This window comes from Conger conger, chromosome 9 (genome assembly GCF_963514075.1).
Source record: "Conger conger chromosome 9, fConCon1.1, whole genome shotgun sequence".
Taxonomy (NCBI): domain Eukaryota; kingdom Metazoa; phylum Chordata; class Actinopteri; order Anguilliformes; family Congridae; genus Conger; species Conger conger.
This window is the reverse complement of record NC_083768.1, coordinates 23,833,155-23,850,197: the sequence shown is the minus strand read 5'-3', so window position 1 is coordinate 23,850,197 and position 17,043 is coordinate 23,833,155. Positions and strand designations below refer to the sequence as shown.

At 49.1% G+C, this 17,043-nt stretch overlaps 1 protein-coding gene across 1 annotated transcript in view; it reads left to right on the top strand.

Annotated features, from left to right (window-relative positions):
* Window positions 1-1,582: 1,582 nt before the first annotated feature.
* Window positions 1,583-17,043, top strand: part of macf1a (microtubule actin crosslinking factor 1a) — a 132,397-nt gene continuing 116,936 nt past the window's right edge. Inside the window, 3 exon segments of the mRNA XM_061254720.1 lie at window positions 1,583-1,887; window positions 10,479-10,540; window positions 15,520-15,609. Coding sequence (XP_061110704.1) covers window positions 1,779-1,887; window positions 10,479-10,540; window positions 15,520-15,609 — 261 coding nt within the window. The 5' untranslated portion in view covers window positions 1,583-1,778.

Genomic DNA, 17,043 nt, shown 5'->3' with positions numbered 1-17,043 from the left:
TGTACAGGGCCCCACTGCCCTGCACTGATCTGTGTACAGGGCCCCACTGCCCTGCACTGATCTGTGTACAGGGCCCCACTGCCATGCACTGATCTGTGTACAGAGCCCCACTGCCCTGCACTGATCTGTGTACAGGGCCCCACTGCCCTGCACTGTTCTGTGTACAGGGCCCCACTGCCCTGCACTGATCTGTGTACAGGGCCCCACTGCCCTGCACTGATCTGTGTACAGAGCCCCACTGCCCTGCACTGATCTGTGTACAGGGCCCCACTGCCCTGCACTGATCTGTGTACAGGGCCCCACTGCCCTGCACTGATCTGTGTACAGGGCCCCACTGCCCTGCACTGATCTGTGTACAGAGCTCCACTGCCCTACACTGTTCTGTTCTGAACGGCACTGTAGCTCTCTGGAGCCTGCCTGTAGTCTTCTCACTATGCACATGCTATTTGGGATATATCTAATACTCATCTGATTTTACTGTATTTGTGTAATACTCCAGTGAAAACACGCACATATAAACACACACGCCCTCATTCACTTTCGCACACATAGCTGTTACAGTGGTGCAATGCCACACAGGTCCTCTCTGGTGCTCTCAGTCTAGATAAGAGCGCAGGGTTCAGGGTTGCGATGCTGATAGTGCTGTGCTCTGATTTAGATCAGTGCGCTGTCGCACACAAACGCAAGGCCCACACAGACATCAAACATGTACACAAGGACACGCACAGCTTCTACCTTCAATTGCCCCACATGCACCCAGACCCACAGCTGCTCATGAACACCTGTGGTTGATGGAAATGAATACATATTGATGTCAACACGAATACCTTGCTCATAGCAACAGGGATGCTTGCGCACACACACACACACTCACATATGCACGCACACACACGTACACATACACACGCACACACACGCGCCCACACACCGCTTGTACCCAGACTGAAAGTCACAGACGCAGGAACAGGAAAGAGCGCCTGCCCTGTGGTTACCGCACGGTTACTTTTCATTCAGTTTATTTACTTTTTTATAACGCCGCACGGAGCAACGGCTAAAAGCTGAGAGCTTGTTTCAGTGGAAAGGAATTCAATGACAGAGTGTCGGAGAGAGCGGGGCAGAGAGACTGCGAGAGAGAGAGAAAGAGAGAGGCAGAGAGCGAGGGAGAAAGAGAGAGGCAGAGAGCGAGGGAGAAAGAAAGAGAGAGAGAGAGCGAGGGAGGGAGCTGGAGAGGGCAGATTACTCTTCTCCCCGGCAGCTTCTTCAAAGTAGGAAAAGTTAGTCGGCAGAAAGCGAAGAGGGTGCGCAGACAGGCAGAAGTGAAACTTTTGGGGAGGGGGGTTGGAGGTGGGGGTTAGAGGTGGGGGCAGAGGGGCTGTGTAGAACTGACTAATGAAACAGAGACCTGGGGGAGGGAGAGGAGGGTGGAAAGGATGAAAGCTTGTAATGTAATGCAGTAATGCAGAGACGGGGAGATACTGACTGAGAGACGGCACACGCCTCTCTACGCTCTAGACGAGGGGACGGACGGACGGACGAACGGACCAATAGAGTGGGATCATTCGGCTCCATTTGTTCCTGTGTGCCATTTGAGAGAGATGGTGACCTGTAGTCCCTGGAATGTTCTGGATCTTGGAGCTGATGAATAAGAGAGAAGGGGTGAACTCTTTCCCCTTGTAAAGTTGGGGGAGAACACACTGAGCCGGCCGTGTGAGCAGATAGACACACAGGAGATCCTAGATAAGGCACCAGGACGTGGAAGGTCAGATCTTCTGGCAGTGATGGAAACCCTGGACACCTCGGTCCTCCCTTCCCTCCTCTTCCTCGCCGTGCACTTCCTCACGGCGGCTGGGGTGTGGCTTTACCGCCGCCACCGCGCCCGGCTCTCAGGTACGGACGGACTCTACAGCGCGCCTGAGGACACAGGGCCACTCTGAGGTCCCCGGTTCTGCCTGAGGTGTCCTACCATGATGCCTCTCTTAGCTCCCTCTGTCTCTCTCTCTGTGAGGACATTAATTCATTCTGTCAGTTTCCTGTCTCATGTTCAGCCTCCTCCTCTTCCTGTTTCATCAGGCTGTTTCCAGTTTCTAGTATCTCTGAACTTGCATGACAGGGTTTTTGAGTACAGAAGGAAAAACACTGGTTAATCCTAACTGTACTTAGCTCTGTGGTGTTGTAGATACACCTACAATAGTTGTACTTGCTGTGTAGTGTGCCAGCCTTGCTGCTTTAAGCTGTTAGCTCATGCAGGTTGATATCTTTGGTTAAGTTGTACACATGACTTCATACTGGAGGTAACAGGCTGTGATGACTGGCTGGCTTGATTGTCTGATCGTGTGCTAACATCACTAAAACTGTTCCATGGCTACCTCCCTGGTTCTACAGGTCAGTTAGAACTAAGTATCTCAGCAGCACTTAGGCTGGTGGGCAGGGCCAATATGGGTTGGCATGACTAAAAGGATGATTGACAGCCACATGGAGCCTATCATTGAACATCATTGAGTGATTCCAGCTGCTGTATGTAAGTGATGATGTGGACTGGTGTAGCAGTGATGATGTGGACTGGTGTAGCAGTGCTGATGGGGACTGGTGTAGCAGTGCTGATGGGGACTGGTGTAGCAGTGATGATGGGAAACTGGTGTAGCAGTGATGATGGGAAACTGGTGTAGCAGTGATGATGGGGACTGGTGTAGCAGTGATGATGGGGACTAGTGTAGCAGTGATGATGGGAAACTGGTGTAGCAGTGATGATGGGAAACTGGTGTAGCAGTGATGATGGGAAACTGGTGTAGCAGTGATGATGGGGACTGGTGTAGCAGTGATGATGGGGACTAGTGTAGCAGTGATGATGGGAAACTGGTGTAGCAGTGATGATGGGAAACTGGTGTAGCAGTGATGATGGGGACTGGTGTAGCAGTGATGATGGGGACTGGTGTAGCAGTGATGATGGGGACTAGTGTAGCAGTGATGATGGGAAACTGGTGTAGCAGTGCTGATGGGGACTGGTGTAGCAGTGATGATGGGGACTAGTGTAGCAGTGATGATGGGAAACTGGTGTAGCAGTGCTGGTGTAGCAGTGCTGATGGGGACTCGTGTAGCAGTGCTGATGGGGACTGTTGTATTGGAGAGTCTAAATTGCCCATGGGTATGAGTGAATTAATGGTGTGTGTGCGACCTGTCCAGGATGTATTCCTGCCTTTCGCCCAATGTATGCTGGGATTGGCTCCAGCCCCCCCTGCAACCCTGTTCAGGATAAGCGGGTTAAGATAATGGCTGGGATGGATATTATTATGGCCAGTGAAAGCTAATGCCTCCTGTTTTGTAGGCTGTGTTAGTGCTGTGGGTACAGGGACCTGAAAAGACTACAAAAGAGCTGAAAAATTTGAATGTACCTGGCATTATGCCCATGCTTTGATGTGTGTAATGACATCCCTGCAATTTTTCCCTTTAATATGTGCCTTGTGGGTATGACTGGGAGGGAGCAGGGTGTTTTGACATTAATGTTCAAAATTGTTTTAAGCTTGCTTTAAGAGTCATTTATCATTTGTGCTGAGCATTAACAATGAAGTTTCAGAGAAGAATAACTCTTTGATCGTTGTCATTAATAGAACAAAAGTGGAAAATATTTGGCTAGCACTGGGTCTTCAGTACTTAAAGGTACAATTGTTACATTGTTACAAGACCATTGTAAATCCCTTCCTATCATTGAAAAAGGTTCACTGACATGTTGACTCACCCTCTGCCTGTATTTATAGTCCTTAAATTTGGTGTTTCAAAATATACAGTTGACGGCCCAACACTCAAACATTGTATAACTGTACAATAATTCAAGCTCATTGCTTGAAAATTGGTTCTAATTGCCACAGCCAATGGCGTCTCAACATCAGTGCATTTACAGAGAACGAGGAGGGATAAACATTGTTGTGGTTTGAAGGTGTTTGTTGCTGCTATTCCTCTCTTGACCGTTAGAAGTCCGAAATTACCTACTGTACATTTAATGTAAGTTTTGATTAATCTCCAGCCTTGCTGGTAAACCACAGGTGACAGTTATGTCGTCACAGCCCTTCTGTGTCGGTTCAGTATTGCAGCAGCATGGCGTAAGGCTGGGAGAGAGAGTTCTGGGCTATAGAAGCAGAAGTCACCTGACCTGCTGTTGTGGAAGTGCTCATTGGTGCAGCTGTCTCAAGGACACATGCTCCTCCCTTTTCGGGATATTCGGTGTCACAGGGTTCAAGCTTGTCGCCGTGTTCGTTCTCAAATGACCCATACGCAACCAGGGCCATCTCCCTTCCACAGGTTTGGTGTGGCTGCTCTTAAACTTTCAGTCCTCCTGACACTTTATATCTGAACCTGATATAAAGAGTTGGAAGGCATTGAATTCACCCACACCCCCTCATGCAGAAACACACCCCCTTTCACACACACACACTCACGCGCACACACTCACACTCACACACACACACACACACACACACACACACACACGCATATGTCTGTTCATTTTTGCGTGTGCCTAGTTGTGTGTTCTGAGGAGCTGGTATTTTTAGCAGCTGCAGGAAGAGGGCTGGCCTGGGTGGAGCCCTACAGCTGTGTGAACTGTACTGGCAACGCTGTGTGTGTGTGTGTGTGTGTGTGTGTGTGTGTGTGTGTGTGTGTGTGTGTGTGTGTGTGTGTGTGTGTGTGTGTGTGTGTGTGTGTGTGTGTGTGTGTGTGTGTGTGTGTGTGTGTGTGTGTGCTGCATAGTTTTCTGGATGTCTTTTCCCCTCTCCTGGACTGAGGGAACCCTAGCTAAACTGCTGAGTCATCATGCTTCACAGTTCTGTTCTGGCCCAAGCCCAAACCCAGTTTGAGAACCACCTCTGTCAAACCTGAGTCACGGTCACACACTGGGCTTAATGAACTCTGGGTCTTAACTAGGCTCATAAGAAGGTCATAACTAGGCTCTTTAGAGGCTTATGCACTCACTGGCTGTCAGTTGCTGGCCGCGATTTCAGAGCAACATGGCCATCGGGCAGCAATGTCTGATTCACCGAAAGGTCACCCTCATGCCAGACGGTGCTAGGCATTAATCTAATGCTTGTGGTGTCTGCTGGGAAATTGAGTTGTACAGGACACGCAGTGAGGCACTGGAGAGACTTAACATGGATTCTGAGAAATGGTCCATCTAGAGGCTACTGAACGCTCCTCTGTGTCCACTGTACTCCAAACAAAGATGCACAATTTGTTCATTGCCTGGCCTCTGTCCTGCCTTTTATGGCTCTGCTTATCAGTGCTCAGCTTTGTTTGGTTTTGGGTTTTTTCCCCCACTTGTGTCTGTATACTTAATTTGTGCCAGTTTTTTTATTTATTTATTATTTATCTATTTCTTGTGTAGCAGTTTGAGTTTGAGCAATATTTAGCATCAATGCAAGACTTATGACCAATTATTTTTGTGTGGAGGTGCTATCAGCTGCAGCCAAACTGAGACAGCAGACCACCAAAGAGGAAGAGCAGAAGCAGAGAGGCCTGATGGGTCGGGGGTGTGGGTGGCAGGGCGTCGGAAGTCTTCCAGATGCTCCCGCCATAACAAGGTTTACTGTACAGATCTGAGCCATTCTGTCATGTGGAGACCAAAATGTCATCTGTGCTAACCTGCTGCCCTGGCCTGGTGTGAGTCTGCTGGGTCGGACCTGACCTGGTTCCGGGTCGGTCAGCAGAACCCCGGCCCATGGGGACCTTCAGGGATCCCCCTCTCCCTTGGCTCTATGCAGCATCCCAGCATGCAACACTGCCACTGACTTTCACCATCGATTCAGACACAAGGGCCCTGGCGCCTGCAGGAGAATGAGGAGGATGGTGGGAGAGGGGGAGGGAGGGAGGGAGAGACGGAGTGAGAGTGTGAGCGGTGCCAGTCTGTGGGTGCCACTGCAGATGGAGAGAATGAGACCCCACCTCGGGGGATGAATGAGAGAGGGAGAGACGAGAGGAGCTTTGGGAGAGGAGAGAAGAGGAGGAGCCAGAGAGGGGCACTTTCTCCTGTGGCTGAATGAGAGAGAGAGGGAGAGTGAGATTAGATGTGATAATGAGGGAGGCAGAGAGGATAAGTGCTCTGTGTGGTATTAGGACTGTAAGCTGCGCCTGGTATTTTTAGTTTGGAAGGCCAGGGGAAAACCGCATGCGGAGAGACCGGAGGAGAGGAACGAACGGACTCGGAATCACAAAGCGTAGAGAGGGAGGGAGCGAGGGAGGGAGAGAGAGATGTGGGGAAGGGAGAGGGGGTGACGCTGGTGTACCGGAAGACGGACGAAAACGAGTGAGCTTATCCGAGACCATTCCGGAAGGAGAGCGAAGCCCTGTGACTGAGAGAGGAGGAAGGGGAGGGGGAGGAGAGGGCGCCGTCGTTTGACGGGATCGAGCGCATGCGTGTTGTGTGTTTACGCGCTCGTACACGTGGTATTCCATCATTCCCGGCTGTGGCTCTGTAAATGGCGGTTTAGGTAATCCGCTCCTGCGGATGCCAGCTCTCGGTGGAAACCCTGGATTATGGTGCCGTGGCTGTTAGCTGTTAGCTGGGCTAGCGCAGCGCTGTTTTTACGGCTGTCCCTCGCACTGTCGTGCGCCCCGTGCTCGTGTCTCTGCAGTTACTGTTGCCAGCGGTTAACGGGACGTTTGCTGTACTGCCACTGTGTGTTTGTTTGAGATGTTATTTGAGTTCTGCTGTCAGACTAGAGTGAAGTAGAAGAAGTGTACTGGTGATAGCTGAATTTTGTCAGACGTAGAGAAGGAGTACTTGCGAGCGTGTGTGTGTATTCTTTGGCTGGGGCTGTGTTTCAGTATTCAGAAAGGGGAAAATACAAAATTTCTGTAGCAGAAAGGCTGGAATACAATGGGGAAATAGAAATGCTGATCTAGAATATCACCTCCTCATCACTGCTGCCATACTCCTTTTCTCTGTCACCTCCCTCTTTCTTTCTCTCTATCTCCCTCTTTCTTGCTCCCCCTCCCTCCCCCTTTTCTCTGTTGCTCTTTGACTCTTTCCCTGGTGTTCGCAGAGCTCTGTGACTCACACCTGAGTGGATTCTCAGTCTTTCTCAGCGTGATTCCCCTCTATCCTCTTTCTCTTTCTTTCTCTCCCTCTAGCTTCTCATCGCCCTCCCTCTGCGTGCACGCACAGGCAGTCACACACTCACACACACACACACACACACACACACACACACACACACACACAGGGCACTCTGGTTCCCTCTGGGTTTCTTTCTTTATTAAATCAGACAGCATCACTCACTGAGCGAGGTCTGCTGAGGAGAACAAGTGTAATTCTGCACATCACTCCGCCTCTTCTGTTCCACACACACACACACACACACGTATGCACACACACACACACACACACACACACACACACACACACAGATCTTCTGGTCATGACTGAAACCCGATTATTAGGATTTACTGGCACATTAGGCACCCTCGGGCTGGTGTATTTGCGGAGCTGGACCTTGTTTTGAGAGGGCACACAGCAGGCTTCTCCAGGGCTTCCGGAACCTTCTGGAACCGACTCAAAGTGTGCCACAGTTACTGTCTTAAGTCCAGGACTCAAGAGGTCAGGACCCCTCCGGTGCTGGCTGTAAAGCAGCCTGCAGGGGCCCAGCTGCATCTCTCAGCTGGACTGAGCCTGCCGTTCACATGGATACCTTCTTCAGTTTGAAGCTGAATGTGAGCCAACACAAACAGGAGACCCGGGCCTGAGTGGATGACATCATCAGAGAGGGACGTGTACCTGAACTGGACTCTGGACTGTGCCCTTTGGCTGAACCGCACGTTCCCTTCACATAACGACTAAAGCACCTTTGCACCTTTCAGTGTAGCGCTTCGGTTTATTCTGTTTGCCTCTGTTTATTTCTTTTTTTGGTTTGTGAAGGGAAGTACAACCACTGCTACACTTCACTTCTGGGCCAGTCACGCTCCTCATTTCCAGGAGTCAAAGGTTTATTATTTCTCTAACTAGCTTTCTGAAACCTCAGAAACAGGACTGGAACCCCCACTGACTGTCTCGAAAAGCTGAAAAACAAAACAAAAATAAACAGACGGACACGCTGGCAGGGCTCTACTTATAGCCTGGAAGTTGCTGCGGAGCTGCGAGTGGGAGAGGGAGGACGAGGCAGGGCGGGCGAGCGAATGAGCGGCCCGTTTTAGCGCGGGGGGAGGAGCCCCGGCTGTGACACGCACGTGTGAGACGCGCTGCCACCGCAAGCCGTGTTTTGAAATGGCAGCGACAGCGGGGCGGCTGGGGGACGGACAGAGGGAGCGAGGGAACGAGGGAGAGGTCTCGCTCGCCTGAGACCCGGCCGTCCATCAGGCCTTTTCGGAAAACGTTAGCTGTCCGCCGCCGCGGCTGTGTCAGAGTTTTACGGCCTTCTTCTGCGGGCACGCCTTCCCCCCCCTCCCTCTCTCTCTGCCCTCTTATCTCCGCTTGGGGAAGGGGGGAGAGAGAGGGTGGAAGACCAAGAGTCACTGAAAGAGTGAGAAATGCTGTGCGGTGACACAGAAGGAAGGAGTGATAGGTAAACAGTTGAGAGAGGAGGGTGACTTGGCGAAGGAAGGATGTGGCCGATGTTCTGTAACGAGAGCAGACTCAACGCTCACCTGCACTCTCGCATGTGCTGCACAGGTCAGTCCCCCGACGCGGTCTGTGTTTCTGTCCGTAGTTCTGTTTCTGCTCAGAGCCCTTAGACCTGTGAAATGGAGGTTTGCTGCTGTGGTTGTACGCGGTCGGGTTTGTTTGCATTGTGGTTTAGCTCAGTCACAGTAGCGACGTGTGTGTTCTGTGAGTGAGCCAGCACGTGTGTGTGTGACGGTTGTATACACAGGGCGGAGGGTGTTCCCGGGTGAACAATGGCCCCTTGTGTCAGTGTGTGTGTGTGTGTGTGTGTGTGTATGCTTGTGGAAAGCTTGCACTGATGGAGCATGCTCAGTGCGTGCCAGTAGTGTCCTGTGTCTGCTGGTTTCTCCTGCGGTGCATTCTGGGAGTTTCTGTGCCCTATGTATGTAAGCCACAATAGAGACACTGCAAGGCACTCCGTCTCACTGACATGTCCAGTGACACAGATTGCTTCTGTAGCTGGAAGTACCCAAACCTGAACTCTCACAGGGTGTTACAAATTGTTTTGCAACACTGTTGAAATTTGTTCCTGGTGTGCTCACTGCTGTGTGTGATGTGGGCGAACATGTGTTAGTATGCATATCCGTTTATGCTGTAGCACACATTGAAGTTGTGATATTTGTATATTGAGACCTGATGGTCTTTGGCCTCATGATGGTCGACTGTCTCCTGTGACTCTTGGCCAGTATTTCAGCTCACTTAAGTGGAAATCCAGCCATTCGAAAGTTGTTTTGTTTTTTGTTTTGTTGTGCTTGTGAAATGCAGTCACTGTTAATGCACTCGGTTAAGACTGCTAAGCACGCATGTAATTTAGTATAATTATGCTATTATGCTCTGGGAGAGTTTTGTCTGAGGGTACTGTGTGTTTTGAGCTCATAGGATATAGGAAGGTTAATCACCATGAGCTGCTGTGGTGAGTATGCTCTTAGCCTGGCACATGTGCGTCCTCGTGCATATTTCTGTGCATTTCTGTGTGTGTGTGTGTGTGTGTGTGAGTGTGAGAGTGTGTGTGGAGAGGAAGTGTCACATCTCCTCCACATGGCCTTTCAGTATCGCAACATCTCCATGGCGACCACGTCAACAACAGAGTGGGGGAGGGGGCGGGGTTGGGCCGGCGGTTTTTTTCGGAAAGGCAGATAAGGCTCCAGGCCTCTGTGCTCAGGCTCTATTTTGGGGCGGCTGTGTCATTCCTGGACCATTATGACGCACCCCTTCAGGAGCCCTGAGACGCTGAGCACCCCCAGCCTGTCTGCGGCTCCTCATCTGGGCTCAATGTTCATTACTCTAGCCCTTAGCCTCGCACCGCTGCTCGCTGCGTGATTAAGTGTGATTGTTATCTATGATGACGCACTTCTTGAATGTTACAGCGCCATCTATCTGCTGGGAGGTCTCGGGAGGCTCAAAGCCAGTCAGGGAGGCTCAAAGCCAAGTTGAGATTGTCCATGGTGGAACTCACACCATTTCCCATTTAGTTCCCCCTTCCTCACTAGCAGCCTCTAGTCCTCATACCTGCTGATCTCCTCGAGGCAGCGTCCTGGTTTGGCTGCTAATGGCTTTCCCTGGTGCTGGTGGAGCTGGAGCAGATGTGTATTTGTTTCATGTGTGCAGTGCATTCTGGGTACACTGTAAGGGCCAGGATACAGCAGGTCTGCCCCCCTCACAGCACCTGGGGGAGAAGTGGGCCACAGCTGCTGGAGAGAGGGGAGGACTCTCTCTAACACAGACCTGAGAATGACGCTGCAGCTATTTTCTGTTTCGTAACTAACCCCCCTCTCTCACTCTTTCCCTCCCTCCCTCCCTCTCTCTCTCCCTTCTTCCCTCTTTCTTTCCTCTGCAGATGAGCGAGACAGAGTGCAGAAGAAAACCTTCACAAAATGGGTCAACAAGCACCTCATCAAGGTACGGCACAGACAGCTCTTTCTGCGTTTTACTGCAGCGCTGGCTCACCAGAATCCCAATGTGGAGACACACTAACGCGCACATACACACACACACACACACACATGTCCTACAATCCTGTTGTGGCCCCTTCAGTCAATCATTGCCCTGCCCAGGGGGTGTGTAGGTGTACATACCTTTGACTCCCGCCAGAACACACTAGAATTTTCAACTGTGACACTCAATGTTCAAAGCCCAGTTTTAGAATGGGTGAATTCTAAACGCTCAACAGAAAATAAGTAGTTTATGTTTAAGCACAGTGGTATTTTAAGTTTATAACTTAAAGGTTGCCTGTTCCATTCTCAGTCAGAATCCTACTGTTGCTCCCTTTACCAGCAGAACTGGTAGAGGGAGCAACTTTACCTGTTCTGCTGGTAAAATCACTGCTTCTGTTTCTTTTAATCAGTCATTTTAAAGGATCACCTGTACAATGGATGCTCTTGATGTTCCTCTTTGTAGGCCGACGGCCAATATATGTCACCCTGCTGAACAAATAAGGAATAGTTGAAGGGAGAATGTCAACTTGGTGGTGCAATACACTCAATTTACATGAAGCTTCCACATGAAGGTTTAGATATTTTTGTGTTCTGGTCTCTGGAAGTAAAGCGCTGCGTTCAAAACACAGCTTTTACACAGCACTGCCCTATGTTCAAAACACAGCTTTTACACAGCACTGCCCTGCGTTCAAAACAGAGCTTTTACACGGCACTACCCTTTGTTTTAAACACTGCTTTCACACAGCTCTACCGTGCGTTTAAAACACGTTTGCACAGGTCACATTTCAGTTATTTTTCAAAAGGTGAGCAAATTCCTGTCATTCTGTAGCCAGTGTTAGGGCACATACAGTGAAAAAATTTGAAAAGGTGAGCGTGACCATTTCTTTTCAAATTGGTTCTCTCGGAATTCAGGGCTGTGTCCGTTACGTATGTGTGAAGGTGCAGTTAAATATTCTTAATAATAGTGCCTGTCAGTATTTATGAGAATGCCCTTCTCAAGGCTATAAGGGAGTCATGTCTGACTGTGTTGTTGGGCTGTTTTTTATGTGAATCCTACGGGTGCCTGTGTGTGCCTGTGTGTGCTGGGGTGGGAGGCTGAATGGAGACTCGCTGCAGAGCTGTAAACAGCTGCTTCAGGGTCTCGCCTCCCCGCACAGACGTGTGGTAATCTAGACCCAGCGCTGAGCTCATAACTCACAGCCCCAAATGTGGGCCCCAGGTGGAGCCTGGCCTGCCTTAGCCAAACGTTGGTGCAACGTTACAGAAAGGCCGGTGGGTGTGAGGAGCTGCACAGCACAGGGGTGTGTGTGACCTTTTCTGTCTGCTGGGGAGGGGGCAGGAGGGAGGGGTTGCTGGCAGCCACCGGCAAAATGTCACACGAGGAGAGGGAGGAGGGGTGGGCAGAGGGATTTATGGAGAGACGAGGACAGCAAGGGAAGTGGATGAATGGAGAGGTGGAGAAAAAGCAGTAGGGCTGTAATGGTGATGGAGATGGAGGGGGAAATAATCAGGGAGTCAAAAAGAGAATTGTTGGAAATAAATGAACTTTTGTCATTAATCTAAAACAACATTCTTTTCCGTATATACACTCACTGAACACTTGTGGTAGACCTGAACACCAGCTCGTTAATGCAGTGTATCAGGCCATCGTGTGTATGGCGTGTGGTTGAAATCTGTTGTGCTTCCCTGTTACCTCTATGTGCTGCCATCTTATATACATTCTACATGACTCTACATCTCCCAAGTCATAAACCAGGGGGTGGAATTTGTGTCCGAATGGAGATTTATAATAACATAATAGCAGGGCATTAACTACAAATAGAAATTAGTCTGAAATCAAAAAGAACATTGGTTATGATTGCATTCTTCTAACTGCGGACAAAGGCATTTCCACATGCGTGTGTCCTTCATACACTGCGGCCAATAAAGCACTACTCTGCTTCCCGTATCAACTCTCCAGAGCCAACTCCAGCACCTCCGATGGAGAGAATGCTGTCTATTTCACAATAGCTTCAGGCAACTGCGCATTTAAATGGACACTTTTGTGCAGCCGTGCTGTTGATCTAATAGCTGTTCTTTACCAAGACGTCTCCGCTACACCGTATCTCACATAGCTACCCATTACTGTAATGATACACTGTGCATATCGCACTGGGGGCATGGTGTTCACCAAACTGGAACAGTATAATGTCAGTTAATGAAAATTCCTTAGCAGGTTGTTCCCTATAGGAAACAGAAATTATTTGGTGGATGAAATGGCAATTTGACCAGAGAGGTTTTTGTGTTACGATGATTTACGGTGCATTGTAATTAATTAATTTTCCAGTTTCTGAATTGAGAAAGCTAAATTCTATAAGTGATTGAATGGAGCCTTTCAATGTTCAGATAAGGAAGCACATATTTTGCATCCCACATTAAACTGATCCTTCAGTGCATAGACAGAACTGTGTAAATCCACTGTTGAGCCGGGTGTGTCTGTGCGCGTGTGCCTAATTCTGTGTGTGTGTGTGTGTGTGTGTGTGTGTGTGTGTGTGAAAGAGAGAGAACATCCTTCATCTGGTGAGTGCTTGCTGTGAGTAGCCGCACAGATGATGACATCACTGAAACCAACCTGTTTGCTCAGTGCTGTCATACTGTGTCAACTGACAGGTGAACAGGTGTGTGCAGAGGTATGGGTTTATGTGTGTGTGTGTGTGTGTGTGTGTGTGTTTACACATGTACTGTAAACACAGTCCACAATAAAACAGGTTCTTTTGGAAGGAATTGAAAACGGTACTGGTGAGGCTGACAGTAGAGAAGCAGAGCTCAGGATGATGTCATGCCTCCTTTTTCACACCTTGGTGCTGATTTTGGTGTACCGTCGCCTGGGCGACAGACATCTGGTCTGGAACTCGATCAGGTGGCAGATACCTGAGAGAGACAGGAGGAGAGAGATAGAGCGAGAGAAAGGAGGATAATGAACTTAATGAAGGAGAGAAAGAAGAGTGACAGACTGGAAACGAGTGAGAAACAGAGGAGAGGAAAGATGTGTGTCTAATGAAAGAGCCCGGAAATGAGAGGGAAGCTGAGAGGGAGGATGAGAGGGAGGGAGGGGTAGAAGAGGATACCCACAGGGGAGCAGCTGAGAGACATCGAGGAGGAGAGGAGAGGCGTCAGTGGAATTTCATTCAGAACTGCGCCTGTCGTCATGGCCCAACATTCAACTTACTGGGCAGAGGGCAAGGAAATGAGAAATTCTACAGCTGATCCTGTGACCCACCCTATTTTCCCACTGCGCAGTGAGGGCTCAAAAAACATGCACACTAGGGGGCAGCACTGAGGCCCAGTTTCACATTATATCGCAGTTTGGGATATAAGAGACAGAAGCCTATTGACAGCACTGACCAGGGGCGTTGACCTTGTGAATAACACCCAAGCAACATGCTAAAGCACATACCACTGGAAAAAGACCAGTGTAGCTATGCATGTGTGTTAAGATATGGTGCTGGTGTGTCCGTGTGTGTGCAATGCTAGGTGCCAGATGGTCACTGGGACAGGTCCCTGGTCTGGGGGCTCGTATCAGTTTTCAGGACATAGACACTGAGCTCGAGACCATTGGTAGGACAAAGAGAGGCCATTGTGTCTGGGCTGCGGCATTACTTATCCTGGAATATGTCGCCCTCTACTGGACATCAGAATACACTGCAGCCAGGAGTCTAATCAAGGGCCTGGCTGCTCTGTCATAGTTCACTGTGCAGAGTTTATCTGCCTGTGGCGTAGAGGGACTAGCTGACACACTAATAGGCTCATTTATACTGAATGACTGATGGTTTCAGGCTCATTAGCCTAACTGGTTCAACAGGTAATGCAATATTTCTCAGAAGCTATTGCTACATGTACAAGGCATTTGTATCTAATAGGATTGCAATGAGGAAGTAAAGCCTCGTCTTTTCCTTTCCCTTTGTAAGCATTTTCCTGTACAGTATGTGACCCAGAGGCATGTGCTGGACTGACTAAGCAGGACTGGCAGGGACAGATTCACGCTGTTTGACTTTAGGGTGAATCAGGACATTGAGTCCGGCCTAGTGGCAGCTTCCCCCTGTTTGTGTTTCTCAACCCAAGCTGAAGAAGTGCATTCTGAGAGCCCAATATCTCTTGTGTTTCAGGATGTGTTTCTTTCATTGGGAAGCCAATCTGTTTTCCTGTCTCTTTTCTGATATATATCAGTCTCTCTTTCCCCCTCTCTCTGTTCTATCATCCTCGTAATGCAGTCCAAGTAGGTCACATGTCTGTATGTATGCCAAGGCTTCGTGAATGATTGAGTAATGGCATAAATGATTCTGATGGAATATATCTGCCAAGCAGTCTCCCTTCTCTTTCTCTGTTTGTGTTTCCTCTCTTTTACATGAGAGGAGGACATAGCCAGCCCCTTTACCAGTCGTCTCCCCCTCACTCTCCGTTAACTCACTAATTACCGTTTGGCCTCTCTGTCCTTCTGTCCTTAGGGCAGGTCTGTGATTACTCTCTCCTTTCTTTATCTCTGTCCTTGGTCCCAGTCTCTCTTTCCGTCCTCTTGTCTCTGCCCCTCTTGCTCTCTCGCTCTCTTGCTCACTCTCTCTCTCTCCCTCTCTCTCTCTGTCCTCTGTCTCTGCCCCCCCCCCTCTCTCTCTCTCTCTCTCTCTCACTTTCTCTCTTTCACGGCCTGTGATTAAATCACTGCTGTAAGTGATGTCCGGGGAGCTGGGTGAAAAGATGGCCCACTTTCTGCACAATGGCTGGTGAAGTGCGGTGCCAGGCCTGCTCAAACGTTGTGCCAACATTTACTGTGCTCCTGGGTCACAGCTGGATTTATGCGGCAGGAAACCCCTCTCCTGTCTCTCTGACTTGTGCAACGTTGTGTAAACGTATTCTCCTAAGCACGAGGGACAGTTTTAACCCCCCTCTCCCGGTCTCTCTCTGTCTCAGGTGCGGAAGCATATCACAGACCTCTACGAAGACCTGCGGGATGGGCACAATCTCATCTCCCTGCTGGAGGTGCTGTCTGGAGTCACTCTGGTAAGGAGCCTGACCCTCTGACAGTGTGACTTTTCACACCCTGGGACTGATGCATTGGGACACTGAATCATTAGGACACTGACACACTAACATACTGAATCATTAGGAAGCTGACACACTGAATCATTAGGATACTGAATCATTAGGACGCTGACACACTGAATCATTAGGACACTGACACACTAACATACTGAATCATTAGGAAGCTGACACACTGAATCATTAGGATACTGAATCATTAGGACGCTGACACACTGAATCATTAGGACACTGACGCACTAACATACTGAATCATTCGGACGCTGACACACTGAATCATTCGGACACTGACAAACTGAATGATTAGGACGCTGACGCACTAACATACTGAATGATTAGGAAGCTGACGCACTGAATGATTAGGACATTGACACACTGAAATACTGAATCATTAGGATGCTGATACACTGAATCATTAGGACACTGACGCACTAACATACTGAATCATTAGGACTCTGACACACTGAATCATTAGGACGCTGACACACTGAATCTTTAGGACGCTGACGCACTAACATACTGAATCATTAGGACGCTGACACACTGAATCATTAGGACGCTGACACACTGAAATACTGAATAATTTGGACACTGAAACACCAAATCATTAGGACTCTGACACACTGAATCATTAGGACGCTGACACACTGAATCATTAGGACTCTGACACACTGAATCATTAGGACACTGACACACTGAATCTTTAGGACGCTGACGCACTAACATACTGAATCATTAGGACGCTGACACACTGAATCATTAGGACGCTGACACACTGAATCATTAGGACGCTGACACACTGAATCATTAGGACGCTGACACACTGAAATACTGAATAATTTGGACACTGAAACACCAAATCATTAGGACTCTGACACACTGAAATACTGAATCAATAGGACACTGACACACTGAAATACTGAATCAAAAGGACACTGACACACTGAAATACTGAATCAATAGGACACTGACACACTGAAATACTGAATCAATAGGACACTGACACACTGAAGCACTGAATCATTAGAACGCTGAAACATTGAATCATTAGGACGCTGACAGTTTCATTCAAATGCATTAACTCACGGTTGCCAATATACTGACAGTGTTTCCAGTCAGAGGCCCTGACTCTTTGTACAGTCCTGATGTGAGCGACTGCCTCCCCACTGGACCAAGTGTGTCTGGACAGGAAGTCTTACTTTCATTTGCCATTTCTGCCTTGTCATTTTTTCCTGCTTTATTCTCTTTCTTTCTCTCTCTCTCTGTCCCACCATCACTATTTCGGCTCTGTTCATCACTCCTATCCCTACAATCCCGCCTCTGAATTCTGAATACATTCCCCACCCCTCCTCACTCTCTCTCTCCACCCCTCCCTCTCTTATCAGCACAAGGGAG